The sequence below is a fragment of the Hypanus sabinus genome, chromosome 5 (assembly GCF_030144855.1).
Source record: "Hypanus sabinus isolate sHypSab1 chromosome 5, sHypSab1.hap1, whole genome shotgun sequence".
Classification (NCBI taxonomy): Eukaryota; Metazoa; Chordata; class Chondrichthyes; order Myliobatiformes; family Dasyatidae; genus Hypanus; species Hypanus sabinus.
The window spans coordinates 162,914,908-162,936,393 of NC_082710.1; the positions used below are offsets into that span (position 1 = coordinate 162,914,908).

General features: G+C 45.8%; 1 protein-coding gene across 9 annotated transcripts in view; it reads left to right on the forward strand.

Moving 5' to 3' along the window:
* Positions 1-21,486, forward strand: part of LOC132394525 (uncharacterized) — an 81,150-nt gene that overhangs the window by 47,231 nt on the left and 12,433 nt on the right. For 4 of the 9 annotated variants that reach the window (XR_009512356.1, XR_009512350.1, XR_009512351.1 and 1 more), the window contains 6 exons: positions 2,388-2,489; positions 11,158-11,265; positions 11,351-11,437; positions 19,720-19,818; positions 21,215-21,268; positions 21,349-21,392. Coding sequence is in view for 2 of the 9 variants with exons in the window: in XM_059970798.1 (XP_059826781.1) it covers positions 2,388-2,489; positions 11,158-11,265; positions 11,351-11,437; positions 19,720-19,818; positions 21,215-21,268; positions 21,349-21,392 (494 nt within the window). In the remaining 7 variants the exon portion in view is untranslated. The remainder of the gene's footprint in view (positions 1-2,387; positions 2,490-11,157; positions 11,266-11,350; positions 11,438-19,719; positions 19,819-21,214; positions 21,269-21,348; positions 21,393-21,486) is intronic. The other 5 variants (XR_009512352.1, XM_059970800.1, XR_009512353.1 and 2 more) reach the window with 4 other exon arrangements.

The following is a 21,486-nucleotide window of genomic DNA, read 5'->3' on the forward strand; positions in this document are numbered from 1 at the left end:
GGGGGTATTCCCTTCTGCTGCCGGTGTGGGATGACGAGTCAATCAGGACCCTGAGGACTTGTGAAAACTTTGATGGTTTCTTTCAAACTTATAGTCTTTTAACATCTTTGGACTATTTTTACTGCGCTGATGGTCTGCTTTTTATCAATTATGTTATTGTTTGCACTGTTGTAACTATGTGGTTTTGTGCAGGTCTTGTAGCTTTAGTTTTTGGTCTTGTTTTGTCTGGTGGATTTGGAGCTCCTTTCTGGGGAACACGCTAAGATGATAGCGCAATATTAATACACAGCAGCCTCTCTGGAGTCTTGATTGGGGATTGCCAATCGTTATGTGGATTTTCTGTAGTCTGTTTTATCATGTGCTTTTATGATATCATTCTGGAGGAACGTTGTCTCATTTTTTAACTGCATTGCATTTGTGGTTTCTAAATGACAATAAACTGAATCTGAATCTGACTGTACTTTATTCCGTGACCTGTCTCCTTTGGTAGAGAATTCCACAAGTTCACTACCCTCTGATTGAGACAGTTCCTTCTTTCAGTGTTAATTGTGTTGCCCCATTTCGTAACACTGTGACTGCTTATTTTGCAGCTCTGTGGCCAGGGGAAGCATTACCGTCTGAACGATAAACCCTTTCAGCAATGAATCTGATGAAGTCTTGTTCACTCCTGTTATATGACAAGTGTGTCCTTCCTTCATCAGAGAAATGAAACCTTGAGCAACACACAGAAAAATGGTGGAGGAGCTCAGCAGGTCAGGTTGCATCAATGGAGAGGAATAAACAGTCGAACTTTGGGCTGAGATCCTTCATCAGAACTGGTCTTGGTTGTTTATTCCTTTTAATAGATACTGCCTGACCTGCTGAGGTCTTCCAGCACTTGCTCTGGATTTCCAGCATCTGCAGAATCTCTTGTGTTTACAATATTCCCGATGCAGCTCATTATATATAATAAATCTATGCATTCGGAGTCAGGTATCTCTACTCCTGAACTGATTTTTTTCTCGTAAGGAAGGACAATGTGCTGTTTGCCTTTCTAATTGCCGGCTGTACCTACACGTTAGCTTTTGGTGATTATGTACAAGGAGATCCCAGTCCCATTCGACACCCTCACCTTTCAGTGTCTCAGAATTTAACAAGTATTCAGCTTTTGTATTTTTTCACCAGGCTGAAGAGAGAAACCATTTCAACAAAAACTGGAAATTCAGAGGTTTTTAGAGGGTGTGGCTGGAAATTTGAAAATATCATGGGAAGGGATCGGAGAGGGAATCTTTTCCGGAAGGGGGGATTTGAAGTGGACTGGAATAGGGGAAGGGAGCAGAGCAAAAGGTAACAGCATCACTTTCTGGGGCACATGACGAGAATCGACAAATGCTGGACCAACAGCCGAATGAATTGAACAAAGAACCAAGTGAAGGAGAGATGTGTGGTGATGTATCCTTATATGTGGGTCACCAGTTATCTCTGGACTCCTTGGGCAACGTTTACCCTTTCTACATGAAGTGTCCCTGCACTCGGATAGTTCAGCCTGCACCGTATTTACATTCTGGACCAGAACACCTGCCATTTCCTCAGAGCATCCGACTTCGATAATGTTCCAATTCTTGGCATTGGAAAAGATTTCATACTCAGAACAGTGTAACTTCAGTGCAGTGGCTAGGGAGGGTTATTCTTCCAAAACAAAATTATTGGGATAAACTGCAGAGCTGATTCATATGGAGCTCTTTCCTCCTCTGGGCACTGGATTCCAGCAAATCTGTCTTTTTCATATCCACAGCCAGCGGATAATGAGATTACACAAAGTGTCAAATAGAAGCTGTTTCCCAGAAGTGTGTTTTGTCTGTACAGATTGTCCACTTGCTGTAAGTCTCAATGAGCTCTCTGCACCAATTCCAATTCCATAGACTGTCATGTGGTCCAGTGCTCTCTCTAAGGTGCGTGTGCACAAATCATTTCCTACTAGTGCACAAAGGAATTTAAACTGCACACGAAACGTTGTCGCCCTCTACCTCGTTAAGGATATTTCACGATCATACACAATTTTGCGGTTTCTGATGCAGACGGTGTTGTAACATGGACTTTGCGAAGATTTGTCTGCAGATTTTAGAACTGGCTGAATTATACTGTTTTTATTGAAGAAGTTATTCAGTGCACATGTTGTCACTGGGCAAAAATTGCAGAGTACAAGATTTTTGCACACACTGGCCGTTTCAGATTAGAGGGGACACTGAACTGGTCTGTTTTTAAACTGGTCAGGTTGCCTCTCCGCCAACAGCCTGACCAAACCTGGATGCAATCCCTATTATCTGGAAAACTTTCACCGTTGATTCCTGTGTTAAATCATTTGTGTGGATCTCACATTTTGACTGTTCTTGATTGTTTCCTTGTAGGACTGAAGAACCTCAGAAGTTGGTTGCTGGGCCTGTTTATCTGTAATGTTGTGTTTCTTGTGGCAATCTTCATTACTCTCGTTTGCTGGATTAGCAGTGAAGGTAGGTGCACAAAATGATTTCTATTTCAATGAAAATGGTCACAGTTGTTGTCTGCAGGATAGTTAGAATGGAATGAGTTGGTAATTGTGAGTCACTTTACCTGGACTACCAGCACCTGCAGTCCTGGACCCCACAGCCAGCGGCAGGAAGCAGTGAAGGTCATTTTCAGGTGCTTACAGTGACAGGATGAGGTTAATGGTGTCAGACAAGGAGCTGTGTTGGCACTACAGCTTTCTGTCAGATTGACTCAAGTGTTGGAATAAAAAGACGCACCACCAAGCTCACCATTGGCAGAGAAATGTGATGTCATAAGTGCTGTCAATGGCGATATTAAAGCAAAAAGAGAGAGGATTAGACCGGGCAAATGTTCAAAACTACAGCAAATAGATGTCATTATCACGAGAGAATGTGCAGATGCTGGGAATCCAAAGCAACACATACAAAGTGCTGGAGGAACTCAGCAAACATCTATGGAAATAAATAAACAGTCAATGTTTTGCAGCCTAAAACTCTTCTTCAGGTCTGGAAAGGTTTGGCGGGGGGGAAGGGAAGGAGGCTGGATGGAGGGTGATGGGTGGAACCAGGTGGGTGGAAAAGATAAAGGTTTGGAGAAGAAGGAATCTGATAGGATGGACCACAGGAGAAAGGGAAGGAGGAGGGGACCCAGGGGGAAGTGATAGGCAGGTGAGAAGAGATAAAAGGCCAGAGCGGAGAATAAAAGAGGGTATGGGGTCAGGAAAAAAATTACCAGAATGAGAAATCAATATTCATGCCATCAGGTTGGAGACTATTCATTAAGTACCTTCCCTTTATCCTCAGGATCCAGGCAGAAATTTCTTCCTTTGTCCTCAAGTAGTCCTACTCTGTCTCTCTCTAGCCTCTTGATGTTAATATAGGTATAAAATGCCTTTGGGTTTTCCTTAATCCTCCTTTCCAAGGATAGAAACATAGACAGACAGTCAGACAAACATACTTTATAGATCCCAAGGGAAAATGGGTTTCATTACAGCCACACCAAGAACAGTGAAGAAATATAGCAATATAAACCCATAAATAATTAAATAATAATAAGTTAATCATGCCAAGTGGAAATAAGTCCAAGACCAGCCTATTGGCTCAGGGTGTCTGACACTCCGAGGGAGGAGTTGTAAAGTTTGATGGCCACAGGCAGGAATGACTTCCTATGACGCTCAGTGTTACATCTCGGTGGAATGAGTCTCTGGCTGAATGTACTCTTGTGCCTAACCAGTACATTATGGAGTGGATGGGAGTCATTGTCCAAAATGGCATGCAACTTGGACAGCATCCTCTTTTCAGACACCCCTGTCAGAGAGTCCAGTTCCACCCCCACAACACTACTGGCCTTACGAATGAGTTTGTTGATTCTGTTGGTGTCTGCTACCCTCAGTCTGCTGCCCCAGCACACAACAGCAAACATGATAGCACTGGCCACCACTGACTCGTAGAACATCCTCAGCATTGTCCGGCAGATATTAAAGGATCTCAGTCTCCTCAGGAAATAGAGACGGCTCTGACCCTTCTTGTGGACAGCCTCAGTGTTCTTTGACCAGTCCAGTTTATTGTCAATTCGTATCCCCAGGTATTTGTAATCCTCCACCATGTCCACACTGACCCCTTGGATGGAAACAGGGGTCACCGGTGCCTTAGCCCTCCTCAGGTCCACCACCAGCTCCTTAGTCTTTTTCACATTAAGCTGCAGATGATTCTGCTCACACCATGTAACAAAGTCTCCCACCGTAGCCCTGTATTCAGCCTCATCTCCCTTGCTGATGCATCCAACTACAGCAGAGTCATCAGAAAACTTCTGAAGATGGCAAGACTCTGTGTTGTAGTTGTAGTCCGAGGTGTAGATGGTGAAGAGAAAGGGAGACAGGACAGTCCCCTGTCGAGCCCCAGTGCTGCTGACCACTCTGTCTGACACACAGTGTTGCAAGCGCACGTACTGAGGTCTGCCAGTCAGGTAATCAATAATCCATGACACCAGGGAAGCATCCACCTGCATCACTGTCAGCTTCTCACCCAGCAGAGCAGGGCAGATGGTGTTGAATGCACTGGAGAAGTCAAAAAACATGACCCTCACAGTGCTCGCCAGCTTGTCCGGGTGGGCGCAGACACGGTTCAGCAGGTAGATGATGGCATCCTCAACTCCTAGTTCGGGCTGAAAACCTACAGCACAATACAGGCCCTTTGGCCCACAAAGTTATGCCCAACATGTCCCTACCTTAGAAATTACTAGGCTTACCTATAGCCCTCTATTTGACCAAACTCCATGTACCTATCTAAAAGTCTCTTCAAAGACCCTATCATATCCGCCTCCACCACCGTTGCTGACAGTCCATTCCACGCACTCACCAGTCCCCGAGTAAAAAACGTACTCATGACATCTCCTCTGTACCTACTCCCCAGAACCTTAAACCTGTGTCCTCTTGTGGCAACCATTTCAGCCCTGGGAAAAAGCCTCTGACTATCCAACGATCAATGCCTCTCATCATCTTATACACCTCTATCAGGTCACCTCTCACCCTCCATCGCTCCAAGGAGAAAAGGCTGAGTACACTCAACCTATTCTCATCAGGCATGCTCCTCAATCCAGGCAACATCCTTGTAAATCTCCTCTGCACCCTTTCTATGGCTTCCACATCCTTCCTGTAGTGAGGTGACCAGAACTGAGCACAGTACTCCAAGTGGGGTCTGACCAGGGTCCTATATAGCTGCAACATTACCTCTCGGCTCCTAAATTCAACTCCATGATTGATGAAGGCCAATACACCATATGCCTTCTTAACCACAGAGTCAACCTGCGCAGCTGCTTTGAGTGTCCTATGGACTCAGACCCCAAGATCCCTCTGATCCTCCACACTGCCAAGAGTCTTACCATTAATACTATATTCTGCCATCATATTTCACCTACCAAATATTTCATGGCCTCTTTTCCCCTGCTTGAGTTTTTCGTAAGACTTTCTTTCTATGTTCTTAAGGCAATGGGTGAAAAGTAGCTGATGGATGAGTTTGACTGGGAAAGAAACATGATCCTTTGTTGATCAAGGATATAAACAACCCAGTGGAGATCACTCCTACAGGAGAAGCTGGGGACACAGAGTACAACAGCAAGGCAAGACAGGAAAAGATACAGAGATCTCAGCCTGGTGACGTACCCTCAGCTGCTGGGTGGTACAGCTCGTTGGGCTGGATGGGCCTCACTTAGTGCTGGGTGAGGAAGGGAACGGGGAAGCTGCCAGAATAGTCTTCCAGACCTGAAGAAAAACCCTGGCCTGCAACGTCAGGGTTTCTTCATTCCCATAGATGCTGCTGTCCTGCTGAGCTCCCCCAGCATTTTGTGTGTGTTACTGGAGGAACCGTGTGGGGCCAGCAGCATCTGCACAGGCATCACGATGGTTAACAATTTGAATTATGGAAGTAGGCCCCTCAGTTCAACTAGTTCACACCAAACTAGATGCCTCATCCGAGCTAGTCCACCATCTTCTAAACTTTCCTCTCCATGCAGCTGTCTGTTAAATTTTGTTACTGTACAGACCAGTTGGAGGAATGGGCAGAAAAATGGCAGATGGAGTTTAATGCGGACAAGAGGGAGGTGTTGCACTTCGGAAGGTCAAATCAAGGTAGAACATACTAGGTAAATGGTAGGACACAGAGGGGTGCAGTAGAACAGAGGGATCTGGGAGTACAGATACATAATTCCCTAAAAGTGACATCACAAGTGGATAGGGTTGTAAAGAAAGCTTTTGGTACATTGGCCTTTATAAATCAAAGTATTGAGTATAAGAGTTGGAATATAATGGTGAGATTGTATAAGACATTGGTGAGACCAAATTTGGAGTATTGTGTGCAGTTTGGGTCACCTAATTACAGGAAGGTTGGAAGAGTGCAGAGAAGGTTTACAAGGATGTTGCCGGAACTTGAGAAACTGAGTTACAGAGAAATGTTGAATAGGTTAGGACTTTATTCCCTGGAGCGTAGGAGAATGAGGGGTGATTTGATAGAGGTGGATAAAATTATGATGGGTATAGATAGAGTGAATGCAAGCAGACTTTTTCCACTGAGGCCAGGGGAGAAAAAAACCAAGGTCATGTGTTAAGGGTGAAGGGGGAGAAGTTTAAAGGCAAACATTGGGGTGGGGGGCTTCTTCACACAGAGAGTGGTGGGAGTGTGGAATGAGCTGCCAGATGAAGTGGTAAATGCGGGCTCACTTTTGACATTTAAGAAAAACTTGGACAGGTACATGGATGAGGGGTTTGGAGAGATATGGCCCAGGTGCAGGTCAGTGGGACTAGGCAAAAAAAAAAATGGTTCGACACACGCAAGAAGGGCCAAAAGGCCTGTTTCTGTGCTGTAATGTTCTAAGGTATCACAATGTCTTACACTGGTTGTGACCCTCTGTCAAGACTGAGGGTGTAAAGGGGAATATAATGAGGTTTCATGAGCTGGTAAACGATCGCTGCAGCCAGGTGTGACAGGGTTTGTGGGCAGATGGGGCCACGCAGGGAAGGGCGGGTGGAGACAAATGACGAGAGTCTGGGATAGGACAGCAAATCTGATGAAAAAGCAAGGAGAGGGGACCGTGGGGTGAGTGCGTGTGTGATAGGCGGGGAGGAAGGGAAAGCAACTGCGCGATAGCGGACTCTCCGGGGGTGGGGTTGGGTGCATAAGGAAATAGGATGTGTTGATCATTAGGAGAAACCAACAGTGCGGGCGGGATGCGTTCAAATTTTCATGGCCCGTCGCACATTATACACTCTCAATAGGGAGCATCAGTTGTGAAATCCCCTGATCGAGCCCCGACCGACCAAACGTAAACTACAACACCGTCTCCTCTCCCCTTTACTCCGCTCCACGAAAGTCCAAGTTCCTATACTTCGCTGTTAATAGTCCCGGGTAGCTTTCTCAGTACCACCGTTCTGAGCGCTGTCACAGCGAATATGGCGTTTGTTTACAACAATTATTCCCCAGTGCCGGCAGATTAAGCTTCGGCACCAGGCACACAAAGCGGAAACGGCCGCTGCAAAGGCAAACGATACACTAATGATAAAGTCGAACCTTCTCCAGGCCAGGGCGGACACGTCACCAGTTACGCAGTAACTTTTTATGTCGGTTAGCAGTGCCACTTAAAAGTGCGATATCGCCTCCAACTGGATTGGAGTGAGGTGTTGTAATAGTAATCATTCTTTATTCATCCCGAGTGGGAAATTCTTTAGTTACAGCAGCAACATTAAAAAAACTTAGCAGTGTGAAGGCTTAACTAATAATACAATACAGAATAATAATATACACAATAATAATGTACCAATGTTCAATAATATTGTACAAAATAATTAAACAGAGACTATTTTACTCCTGTGGCAGAAATTAATTGGTGTATAGGGTTGTCAAAGAGAATTTGAGAAAAAAAACCTCACAACTTGTTTTTCAAATGGACGCTAAATTACCCCTAAAAGCCCTTTAGATCGTAAATGAACGTTTTCGTTAATGAAACGACAGAGGCATTTTCCGTAACAACTCCTTTATGTTAACCACAGAGAACATAAAGCACATGAAATAAAACGTCAGACCAGCCTCTTAAAGTGAATCCCGAACTCAATGACGTTGGTTGTGAATTATGCATGTGTTTCCACCCGTTAGTTACTCGGGCTCGTCCAGAGGTGTGTTGACACACTCATGGTCAGGTCCTGACACCAGGGGCGTGGTAGCAGAATCCCCAAATCTTGTTCGGCCGGTTTAAGGCGATCGACCGAAATATGTTCAGGTTTACCCCTCCTATCTATGATAAAAATGGCAGCAACAAGTTCACCATTGGCACAGAGAAATGTGACATCGTAAGAGTGATGAATGGCGATATGAGAATGAGAATGCTGGAAATCCAAATCAACACACACAAGATGCTGGAGGAACTCAGCGGGTCTGGCAGCATCTACGGAAATGAATAGGTAGTCGATGTTTCGAGCCGAGGTGCTTCTTCGGGACTGGAAAGCAAGTGGGATGCGGGAAGATGCCAGACTACAGAGGTGGGATGAGGGGAAGGCGGATAGCTGGAAGGTGATTGGTGGTGCCAGGTGGGCAGGAAAGATAAAAGGCTGGAGAGGAGGGTAGACCATAGGAGAAAGAAGAAGGGACCCAGGCGGAGATAACAGGCTGGTGAGGGGTGTCAGAGGCCAGAGTGGGGAATAGAAGAAGAGGGAAGGGGGTAATTATTGGAAGGAGAAATGGATATTCATGCCATCGGGTTGGAGGCCACACAGACGGAATGTAAGGTGTTGTTCCTTCACCCTGGGGTGAATCCATCTTGGCACAAGAGGAAGCCATGGACTAACATGTGGATAGAGCAGAGGTGTTTGGCAAAGCATATTTAATCACTGGCATTCACATTAGACTTAGAAAGGATAGAGCAGAGTGGTTTCTAATGGTAAATATCAATCCGATAGCCCTTGAGGGGTGGGGGAGGGGAGGTTCACTGATCACTAAAGCGTCCAAAACAGCTACAGGGGATCATCAAAGCGGCTAATGGATGCTGGCTTCGGATCCGGAGCACTGGAGTTGGGGGGGGGCGGTGGGGGTAAGGGTTGTGCCACTGGAGCACGGGGGTGGGGGTAAGGGTTGTGCCACTGGAGCACGGGGGTGGGGTGGGGGTAAGGGTTGTGCCACTGGAGCACGGGGGTGGGGGTAAGGGTTGTGCCACTGGAGCACGGGGGTGGGGTGGGGGTAAGGGTTGTGCCACTGGAGCATGGGGGTGGGGGTAAGGGTTGTGCCACTGGAGCACGGCGGTGGGGGTAAGGGTTGTGCCACTGGAGCACGGGGGTGGGGGTAAGGGTTGTGCCACTGGAGCATGGGGGTGGGGGGGTGGTAAGGGTTGTCCCGCAGCCAGACAAACCCCTGGTGAGATCACAGCTGTATTTTGACTTCTGTGTGATGTCAATGTAGATTTACTAAGGATTTATTATGAGCAGAGATTACATCCTTCGAGTTTGAACAGCGAGAGGGTGATGTGATGGAAGGTCTCAAGGCAGTATTGGGGAGTGATGGACAGACTGAAGCTATTTCTGGTGCTTGGGGCACCAGGGACTGGGTCACCTGAGCCGGTCAATTTCGAGGTCTATTCTGTTAATTTATTTTAAGTAATTAGTAAACACTTACGTTGTTCAGGAACAGGAAGGTGGGGAAATTCGGGGCCAAGCAGAGTCTAAGTCTCCATTCCATGTTCGAAGGCCGGCGACACCGACGTGGGATATCTGTGGCCAGATGTTAGATGTCTGGCCAGCGGAGAGTGATTGAGGAATCCGTCGCTCCGGTCAGTGTGTTGACGGCAGGATCCAAGGTCAGAGATCCATGCGTGCGGGAGGAATGAACTCCAACACCCCCCTGGGTTTGCAAATCAGTGAGACCGGTGTTCAAGGGCTTTTGTTTGTCATCAAGTCTCCAATGAGTCCAGAGTTCAAGGCTTAATGTTGAGTGTTAAGTTTATCTTGGGATTAATCCTAAGGATCAAGACCCCAGGGCTGAATTGGAAGTCTGGAATTGGAGACCTGTTGGCCGAAGGTAATTCTGCGAGTCTCTGCTGGGGAGGCTGAAGCCCTGTACTGGGATTAAAGAACTCTGTATGCGTGTGGGTGGGATGGAGAAATGGCTCCTGTTTTTGCTGCTGTTGTTTTGTTTCTTGATGTGTTCTGTGTTTTGCTGAGAATTGGTGCTGGAATGTGTGGTAACACACGCAGGTCACCCCAGCACATACTCAGGCCTGTTGTTTGTGAATGCAAACTGCGAACTTCACTATCTGCTTTGATGTACTCATGACAAATAAACTTGAATCACGGGATGCCCACGATAGAAATTGGACTGGGTGCTGCAGATGTCAGTCAGCCTCACATCCCAGCAGGCGATGTTGTCCTCGGTGTCCACACTCCTGCAGAGGAGCTGGACCACGTGAAGATTTGAACTTAAACATCTGTTCTTTTTAGTTGCTGACCAGCTCCCAACCTCCCCCAACAGTAACTGTTGAAGCTTCTTCCCTCCACTCGCCCCAGACCGCGTCTTCAACTGACTCGTAACAAAATGCTTGAAATGCTCGGAGATCTGGCAGCTTCCGTAGAGAGAGGCCTGAACTAATGATTCAGTCAATGATCTAGCATCAGAATGGCAGGTTAGAAATTAGTTTTCTTTTGCAAAGAAGGGCTGAAGGGCTGTGAAAATGAAAGGAAGGTCGGTGTGTAAGGATGGAGACCAGGAGAGCTTCGTGAGTGTCTAACACCTGTCTGCCCAGGGCCAGTGAACATGTAGCCCCAGTAACCATCATCTCCACCACTTTGATACGTTGACCAGAATAGTAGCATACTCAGTGAAAAAGCAACAATTTCAGTGTCCACAGATAGACACAGACACGTGCACAAACTTCAGTGTTAGCTTTGCAGAACATCTCTGGGAGAACAGCAGAGGTTCCAGTGCGGACTCGCCGGCACCCTCTCAGGATAAGCAGATGGAGTACATCTACAGTCTTTAAAGTAATTTCTGTGTCCTCCCAGAAGCTGTGTAAGAAGTATGAGTGTCAGTATTGGGAATGGGATCACTGCATCGCATTGGTTTAATTTCCTGATACGTACTGAGTGAATTGCTGACCATTACTGTGGGATCTTTGCTCCAGGTTCGAAACTTTTCGCAGTGGCGGCTTCCTGCACTGTGCCTCTCCTGCTTTTGATTTTGTTTCTACCACCCTCTGTTTCAAAGCTATTCTCTTTCCAGAAAAATACAGGTAAGGAACAGATAGTTAATTTAATAAAATTTCCAATCCTCTCAGATTATCAGGTCTCTAATCATTACATTTCTCTACTTGACAGTGTTTTGGAAATTGACTCCATTTGGATTTCACATTGTTGTGTTCATCACCTCGATTACATTCTTAACATTAACAAGTAATCCAAACTGTGAGTTTTCCTCTTGCCTTTCGTTATTGATCATAACACTGCAAGCTTCTGATAATCAGTATTTCCTCTGTCTTGTACAATGTCAGCTCAGCTCAAATCCACCTGCAACAAACTGTATGGGTGACATTAAGGATGATTTCCCTCGTGTTGGTTGTTTGCATGCCTTCTGTTGTCCCACGAACACAGATGTGTCCTTCAGAACCACGTAACTTGGTCAGCAGGGTAGGTCCTGTCTCCTTCACATGACTGCCTCCAAGTGGTATTCAGTCTGGGGGAGTCCTGATCCAGCAGCTGAGGTAGATGGCAATCAGGAGGTCTCATTCCTCACATTTGATCATTCTGTGAGAATTCATGGGACTGGGGTCAACAACCTTTTGACCTGCATGTCTTGAATATTGGTTGTTGGGTACAATTCTGTGAGTCCCACTGTCTTGTTATTCACTAATTTTGGCTGAACCACCAGGTGTTAATGGGTTTGACTTTATATGCATTCCTTTGCTGTTTATTTCTTTTGAAGTTTAAAAAAAGTGATTTTAAGTTTGCGATTTGATTGCAATATACTATTAACAAGCAAAATACACATCAGTTTTAAAGGGTGACACAACAAAAGTATATTTAGAATTAGAGATGATAGAGAATAGATGCCATCAGTGTTGGAAAGGGGCAGCGAGAGAAGCTATGGTCAATATGGAGAGACGATAGATCTGTCTCTGACATTTGCCTAGCAAACCCTTTAGAACATCTACTGATTCCCAACCTCCAGATCATGGGAATTGGACAGATTAATTTAATTTTCAGCTTCATTGCTTCCTTGAATTTCATCAAGTTTTGCCATTAACATTTAACAATGTTAAAATGAACAGAATTTATTTCACAATTGGCAACTGAGATGCTACAATTTACAGAGTTAATTAGGTGGCTGGTGTATTGGTTATTGAAAGATTATTGTGAACAGTGAATGGCTCTGGACTGAGAACTTTTCCGAATGTTAATATAGGAGGCTTTTGCTCTGAAATGAAGTAATGTAGAGTTCAAGTGTATGTATTCTACTGATCCCAGGAGACTGGGGAGATTAAGTGGGGACAGAAGTATGATGTTGCCTTTTTCCTAAAGTGCCATGGGTTGCTGATGGAATAATGAGGGCTGGGGTTTTCTTTCCTCGAAGTTTGGCCGGTGTTTTAAACTAAGATTGAGTTATTATACAATATTGAGTTACATTTACAGCTTGAGCAAACTCTGTAAAGATAATCCTCAAAGCTTGTTGAACAAAAATGTTATTTCAAAGTTCAGAGTTCAAAATAAATTTTATTATCAAAGTACACATATGCCACTATATACAACTTAGAGATTCATCTTCTTGTAGGCATACACAGCAAATGTCTAGAATAGAAACTATAACAGGATCAGTGAAAGGTCAACCAGAGTGCAGAAGACAACAAACTGATGATAGAAGCTGCTTTCCTATGACAGTGTTTCATGTGGATGTGCTCACTGGTCGGGAGGGCTTTACCTGTGACGTACAGGTCCAAACCCAGTACTCTATAGAATTTTCCGTTCAAAGGTATTGATGTTTCCACATCAAGCTGCAGTGCAGCCAGTCAATATACTCTGCACTACACACCTGTAGAAGTTTGTCAAAGTTTTAGATGTCATGCTGAATCTCCACAGAGTTCGAAGGATGAGGAGGTGCTGCTGTGCTTTTTTCACAATTGCACTTACGTGCCGGGTCCAGGACAGGTCCTCTGAAATATTACACACAGGAATTTAAATTTGCTCTCCACCTCTGATCCTCGATGAGGACAGGGTGATGGAGCTCTGCTTTCCCTCTCCTTGGCCTTGCTGACAGTGAGAGAGAGGATGTTGTTATGACACCACTCAGCCACTCTCTCTCCTGTATGCTGATTTGTCTGCACCTTTGATTTGCCCCACAACAGTGGTGTCATCTGCAAACTTGAATATGGAATTGGAGCTGAACTTAGCCACACAGTTAAGTAATTAAGTTAGGCTGTTTAAATATTTTAGATGCATAAGACTAGATGAGCTGGTTCTGTGCTTGTAGTTTTCCGTGACTCCGGTCAAAGATGTGGCCTGGCAGCTTGTGTGTCCGAACGGCATTATGTGGGAATTTGTGAAAGCAGGACTACCCCAAACAGGCTCGTCAGTGGGCCGTATCTCTGCTTGAATCTCTCTGGCACCAGTTTATGGGAACAAGTGCAAGTTGGAGATGCTCTGGTACTGAGTAATAATATCAGGGAGGATATCTGAACAGTTTTATACACAATAGAGTCACGAGGCAGAAGAAAGTTAGGTTTAGGAAAGGGGCATTCTGATGTTTAGAGAGCTGGGAAGCAGGGTTTACGAGAAGAATGTCCTGCCGACACTGAGCTGCTTGTTGGTCCTCGTTCACATCTGCTGCTGCCCCGTGCTTGGACTTTTAATTTTACCCCCCATGTTTAATCGTGTTATTGCCACTTTAGCTTTCTCTTTGTACTGCTTCAAATCATACTACGATCTCTGAACCACGACGTTATTTTGTACTTATCGCTGTATTTATTGCTGCGTTTATTATAGAACATCAAACAGTACAGCACAGGAACAGGCCGTTCAGCCCACAAAGTTGTACGGAACCAGCTACAAAGCAAATCAAAATACCTGAACACTAGCCACTCTTAGGGTTATTAACGTGTAACGCTTTGCAGCACACCATCCGTATGATCAGGATTCAATTCCTATGTCTGCTTAGGTTTCCTCCAGGTGCTCTGGTTTCCTCCCACATTCCAAAAACGTACTGCGGATGGTCAGTGCGTGGTGGGCATGCCGTGTTGGCACCGGAAGTGTAGTGACATTTGGCGGGCTGCCACCACAATCCCTCTGAATTGCTTTGACCCAGATGGTGCATTGCACAGCGTGGGTCAATGGACAGGTGCCAAACAAGGCTGCTCTTTTCAGAAAGAAACCGGAGTTGGTGCACGGTCGGAGTTAGGAAGAGAGAGGTGGAGTTCCTGCTTGGGGATGAAAAGAGAGGACCCGTGCTGGGGGAAGCAGAGTCTGTATTTGGTGGGTGCGGAGAGAGGCAGAATCACTGTTTTCGGGGGAGCTGTGGAGGTCAGAATGGGACATAGTGGGACAGCTCGGCTTTGGTGAAGAGAAAGAGACTTATCAGCAAAGTCGAGTGCCGGGTGCCTCCTCCTCTTCCTCTGGGTCTGCCCTCTGTTCTTGACACCCCCATTCCCCTGAAGCGGCCCAGTACCCAGTAGTTGTATCCAATTGGGCCGTACCCAGTACCCTGCAGTCAATAGACAATAGGTGCAGAAGTAGACCATTCGGCCCCTCTAGTCTGCACCGCCATTCTGAGATCATGGCTGATCATTCACTATCAATACCCAGTCCCTGCCTTGTCTCCATATCCCTTGATTCCCCTATCCATCAGATATCTATTTAGCTCCTTCTTGAAAGCATCCAGAGAATTGGCCTCCACCGTCTTCCGAGGCAGTGCATTCCACATCTCCACAACTCTCTGGGAGAAGAAGCTCTTCCTCAACTCTGTTTTAAATAACTGACCTCTTATTCTCAATCCATGCCCTCTGGTACTGTACTCTCCCAACATCTGGAACATATTTCCTGCCTCAATCCTATCAAATCCTTTAATTATCTTAAACGTTTCAATCAGATCCCCTCTCAATCTCCTCAATTCCAGCGTGTACAAGCCCAATCTCTCCAATCTCTCTGCTTAAGACAGCCCTGCCATCCCAGGAATCAACCTAGTGAATCTACGCTGCACTTCCTCAATTGCCAGAATGTCCTTCCTTAAACCTGGGGACCAAAACTGTACACAATATTCCAGGTGTGGTCTCACCAGGGCCCTGTACAAATGCAAAAGGACATCCTTGCTCTTGTACTCAATTCCCCTTGTAACAAAGGCCAACATTCCATTTGCCCTCTTCACTGCCTGTTGCACTTGCTCATTCACCTTCATTGACTGGTGAACTAGGACTCCTAGGTCTCTTTGCATTTCTCCCTTACCTAACTCTACACCGTTCAGACAATACTCTGCCCTCTTGTTCCTGCTTCCAAAGTGGATAACTTCACATTTATTCACATTGAATGACATCTGCCAAGTATCTGCCCACTCACCCAGCCTATCCAAGTCTCCCTGTATTCTCCTAACGTCCTCTTCGCATGTCACACTGCCACCCAGTTTAGTATCGTCAGCAAACTTGCTGATATAGTTTTCAATGCCCTCATCTAAATCATTGACATAAATCGTAAAGAGCTGTGGTCCCAATACAGAACCCTGTGGTACCCCAATAGTCACCTCCAGCCAGTCCGAGAAACACCCATTCACTGCTACCCTTTGCTTTCTATCTGCCAACCAATTTTCTATCCATGTTGAAACCCTGCCCCCAATGCCATGAGCTCTGATTTTACTCACCAATCTCCTTTGTGGAACCTTATCGAATGCCTTCTGAAAATCTAGGTACACAACATCCACTGGCTTACCCTCGTCTAACATCCTTGTTACACCCTCAAAAAACTCCAACAGATTAGTCAAGCATGATTTGCCCTTGGTAAATGCATGCTGGCTCGGCCTAATCCTATTACTGCCATCAAGATGTGCCACTATTTCGTCCTTAATAGTGGATTCGAGCATCTTCCCCACGACTGACGTTAGGCTAACAGGGCGATAGTTCTCCGTTTTCTCCTTCCCTTCCTTCTTGAAAAGTGGGATAACATTAGCCACTCTCCAATCTTCAGGAACTGATCCCGAATCTAGGGAACATTGGAAAATGATTACCAATGCATCCGCAATTTCCTGAGCCACCTCTTTTAGAACCCTCGGATGCAGACCATCTGGACCCGGGGATTTATTAGCCTTCAGTCCTACCAGTCTACTCATCACAGTTTCTTTCCTATTGTCAATCTGTCTCAATTCCTCTGATATCTTATGACCCTGGCCCATTCATACATCTGGGAGATTGCTTGTGTCCTCCCTGGTGAAGACAGATCTAAAGTACGCATTAAATTCTGTTGCCATTTCCCTGTTTCCCATAACAATTTCTCCCAATTCATTCTTCAAGGGGCCAACTTTGTTCTTAACTATCTTCTTTCTCTTCACATAACTAAAAAAGCTTTTGCTATCCCCTTTTATATTCCTGGCTAGACTGAGCTCATACCTGATTTTTTCTCTCCGTATTGCTTTTTTAGTTAAGATCTGCTGTTCCTTAAAACTTTCCCAATCATCTGTATTCTCACTCATCTTAGCCCTGTCATACTTCTTTTTCTTTAATGCTATACAATCTCTGACTTCCTTTGTCAACCACTGTGGCCCCTTCCCCCTCTTTGAATCCTTCCTTCTCATTGGAATGAACTGCTTTTGCATCTTTTGTATTATGCCCAAGAATATCTGCCACTGCTGATCCACTGTCTTTCCTGCCAGGGCATTCGCCCATTTAACTTTGGCCAGCTCTTCCCTCATGGCTCCGTAGTCTCCTTTATTTAATTGCAACACTGACACCTCTGATCTGCCCTTATCCCTCTCAAATTGTAGATAAAAACTTATCATGTTATGATCACTACTTCCTAATGGCTCCTTTACTTCAAGATCACTTATGAATTCCTGTTCATTACACATCACCAAGTCCAAAATAGCCTCGTTCCTGGTTGGCTCAAGCACAAACTGTTCCAAAAATACATCCCTTAGACACTCCACAAACTCCCTACCCTGGGGTCCAGCACCTACCTGATTCTCCCAGTTCACCTGCATGTTGAAATCTCCCATAACGACTGCATTACCTTTAGCACATGCCAATGTTAACTCCCTAATCAACTTGTACCCAATATCCATGCTACTGTTTGGGGGCCTGTACACAACACCCATTAGGGTCTTTTTACCCTTACTGTTCCTCAGCTCAATCCACACAGACTCGACTTCCCCTGTTCCCAAGTCACCTCTTGCTGAGGACTGAATCTCATTCCTCACCAACAGGGCCACCCCACCCCCTCTTCCCATATTTCTGTCTCTACGATAGCACGTATACCCTGGTACACTCAATTCCCAGGCCTGATCCCCTTGCAGCCATGTCTCCGTTATCCCAACAATATTGTAGTTCCCCATTTTCATCTGAGCTTCAAGCTCATCTGTCTTATTTCTGACACATTCAAGTATAGAATTCTTAGCCCATTCCTCCTCTCTTTGCTTAAAACACTGTCTACTGTACCTAACCCAGCTCCTTGAACTTCCATCGGGCTAATTGAACCCTGAATTTTGATGACCTTCTCAAGATCACCCAAACCTTCTACACATTTAACCCCATGCTCCTTCTGACCAACCCTCTGGATCTGGATCCCTGCCCCCTGCACATCTAGTTTAAACCCCCCTGAGCAGCACTGGCAAACACTCCTGCAAGAATGTTAGTACCCCTCCGGTTCAGATGTAGACCGTCCCTTCGAAACAGATCCCAATGTCCCTGGAACAAAGACCAATTATACAAAAACCTGAACCCTTCCTTCCTGCACCATGCTCTCAGCCTCGTATTAATCTGCATAATCATTCTATTCTTCGCCTCACTCGCACGTGGCACAGGTAGCAATCCCGAGATTGTCACCCTGGAGGTCCTGCCTTTCAGCTTCACTCCTAACTCCTTGAACTCTCTAAGCAGGACCCCCTCACTCACCTTACCTACATCGTTGGTCCCTACATGGACCACTACATCTGGGTTCATGCCCTCGTTCTCAAGAATAGCCTGCACCCGATCTGAGATGTCCCGGACCCTGGCACCAGGGAGGCAACATACCATCCGAGACTCCCGATCTGCCCCACAAAATCTCCTATCTGCCCCCCTGACTATAGAATCCCCTAAAACTATCGCTCTCTTCTCTTCCCTCCTCCCCTTTCTAGTTGAGGGTTCAGCCTCTGTGCCAGAGGCAGGAACACTACAACTCATTCCTGGTAGGTCATCCCCATCAACAGTATCCAGTACGGTATACTTATTGTTAATGGGAATGGCCACAGGGGTGCTCTGCTCTCTCTGCCTGCTCCCCCTGCCTCTCTGGACCGTCACCCATCTGCCTACTTCTTGGTGTTTTGGTGTGACTACCTCCTATCTATCTCTGCCTCTGCCTCCCGAATGATCCGTAGCTCATCCAGCTCCAGCTCCAACTCCCTAACTCGGGCTGATAGGAGCTGCAGCTGGACGCACCTTTTGCAGGTGTGGTCATCAGGGACAACTGTGTTGACCCTGACCTCCCACATACTGCATACGGAGCACACCACTGCTCTGACTGTCTCCCCCATACCTGAACTGGATTAATAGAATAAGTCTAAAAAGCACCTAGCGACCTTACCTTCCTCCCCTCAGCGAGCAATCACACAGGCTTACCGAAGTCCCCTTACGCCGAAGCCCACTTAGCCTAAGCCCAGGACTCTGCTTCCACGGACTCCGCTGCCCGCTCTGAAAAGAAGTCCTGCCTTTTAAAGTGCGGGCTCCACGCTGACGTCACTCGCGCCTGCGCAGTTCCCCCTCCTCCACAGGTATTGACCAGGTAGGCTTAAATCCTACCTACACGGTTGAATTCTCTGAGCTCCCAGCCGAATCACAAGCTGTAACTTGCTCCCAATTCAGTCATATCTAACTAGGCAGTACCCAGTACCCTGCAGTCAGATCCAATTGGGCAGTACCCAGTACCCTGCAGTCGTATCCAACTGGACAGTACCCAGTACTCTGCAGTCGCATTTAACTGGGCAGATTAGGTTGGTGGTGCCAATGTCTCCATCATATTGAGGCCTTGAGGAGGGAGGGTGGTGAGGGTACAACAGGGGGTTTAGGGTGACGCCGAGATCAGATAGCAGAGCAGGGTTTTGAGACACTGGAGCAGCTGGTGGGAACTATCTATGGAAGACTCCTGTTATTTGATATTAGATGGATTACACCCACTAATGGTGACAGTCACAGATCACATTCTCATCGCAGTTTGGATAAACAGAGGGCTATGGGTAACCCGAGGTAATTTCTAGACATGTTCGGCACAGCATTGTGGGCCGAAGGGCCTGTATTGTGTTGTAGGTTTTTCTATGTTTCTATCGCAGGTTGTATGTGAAGTGTTCTGAAAGCGCTTTTGGATATGTTCCTGTGTTAGAGATGTGAGTGAGAGTAAGTGTTTGGCAAGGACTAGAAGGGCTGAGATGGCCTATTTCCCAGCTGTAATTGTTATATGGTTATATGATATATTCCTGTGTTAGAGATGTGAGTGGGTGTCAATGGCTTCTCTTTATGCATCTTTAGATCAAGTTTGTGACAGCAGCTTCGTAACCTGGAGAGTATTCTTCGCATCAATGTTGGGCTGTACAGTGTTCTTTCTCCTCCACCTTTTGCTCTGTCAGTGTAAGTATCAAAGTGATTAAACCGTTCATCTCTTTGCTCACTTTCTACGCCAGTGAGTTTCAGTGAAAACTTTCTCCAGGTCTCAGTGTCACTCTGGCTTCTGAAAAGTAGACACTTGCGGTTAAATCTTCAGCACATCACCCCTTTTGTCCCTGAATGGCTGCCAGTAGTTGTCAGGACTCCTGCTCCGGTGATTTCCTGCTGCACCTTCCGCTGGGTAGCACCTGTGTTCCACAGGGGTCTGGGTTAGGACCGATTCTTTTTACATTTGATGTCAGTAATTTGGATGATGGAATTAATGGGTTTCTTGCAAAGTTTGCAGGCGATATGAAGATAGGTGGAAGGGCAGGGAGTTTTGAGGAAGTAGAGAAGCTACAGAAGGACGTATCAGATAAGGAGAATGGGCAAATAAATGGCAGATGGAATACAGTGTTGGGAAGTGTACTGTCATTGACCTTGGTAGATGGAATGAAAGGGTTAACTATTTTCTAAATGGAGAGAAAATACAAAAAACTGAGGTCAAAGGGACTTGGGAGTTCTTGTGTAGGATTCCCTAAAGTTTAATTTGCAGTTTGTGTCTGTGGTGAGGAAGGCAAATGTGATGTTAGCTTTCGTTTCAGGAGGACCAGAATAGAAAAGCAGGGATGTAATGCTGAGACTTTATAAAGCACTGGTGAGGCCTCACGGAGTATTGTGAACAGTTTTGCCCCCTTAGAAAGGATGTGCTGAAACTGGAGAGGGTTCAAAGGACATTCACGAACATGATTCCAGGATTGAATGGCTTGTCATATGAAGAGCGTTTGATGGCTCTGTGCTTGTATTTGCTGGAATTCAGAAAAATGAGGGGTGATCTCATTGAAACCTTACGAATGCTGAAAGTCCTTGATGGAGTGGATGTACAGAGAATGTTTCCCATGGTGTGAAGGTCAAAGCCCAGAGGACACAGCCTCAGAATACTGGGGCATCCTTTTAGAATGGAGATGAGAGGGAATTTCTTCAGCCAGAGATGATGAATCTGTGGAATTCTTTGCCACAAGTAGCTGTGGAGGCCAAATCTTTATGTATATTTAAGACAGAGATTTGTAGGTTCTTGATTGATCAGGGCATGAGGTGATACAGGGAGAAAGCAGAGATTGAGGCTGAGGGGAAAATTCGATCTGCCATGACTAAATGGTGGAGCAGACTCAATGGGCCAAATGGCCTAATTCTGCTCCCATGTCTTATGGAGCTGAAATTATTCCTTGGTTTCAGTCTCCACAGTTGCTGTTCAACCTGCTGAGTGTTTCCATCATTTTCTGTTTTCTCTGGATCGTTGAGTTTGATTTTCAATGTCTGTGCTTTTTTTTAAAGGCATAATTTCTTATTCAGTTCCTTTATAATTTGCCTCACTGCTCAGCCCTAGGAACAGGACTTGCCTTTAACATCTGGAGAAGATATATCCAGAGGAATAGTGAGTGCAGTCAGGTATCTCTGATAACATTGCATATTAAATTTGCATAAAAAAACAAATGATTCATGTATTTTTTACAGATCGAAACCGAGGAACAAGGCAAGGCAGACATACTGAAGTACAGGTACTTTGTTTCTATTAACTCTTGCACTGTTTCAGTGTTCATGTAATTGTAAATTGACTCATTGTCTAACCCCTCCCACTCTCCTATGTACTGT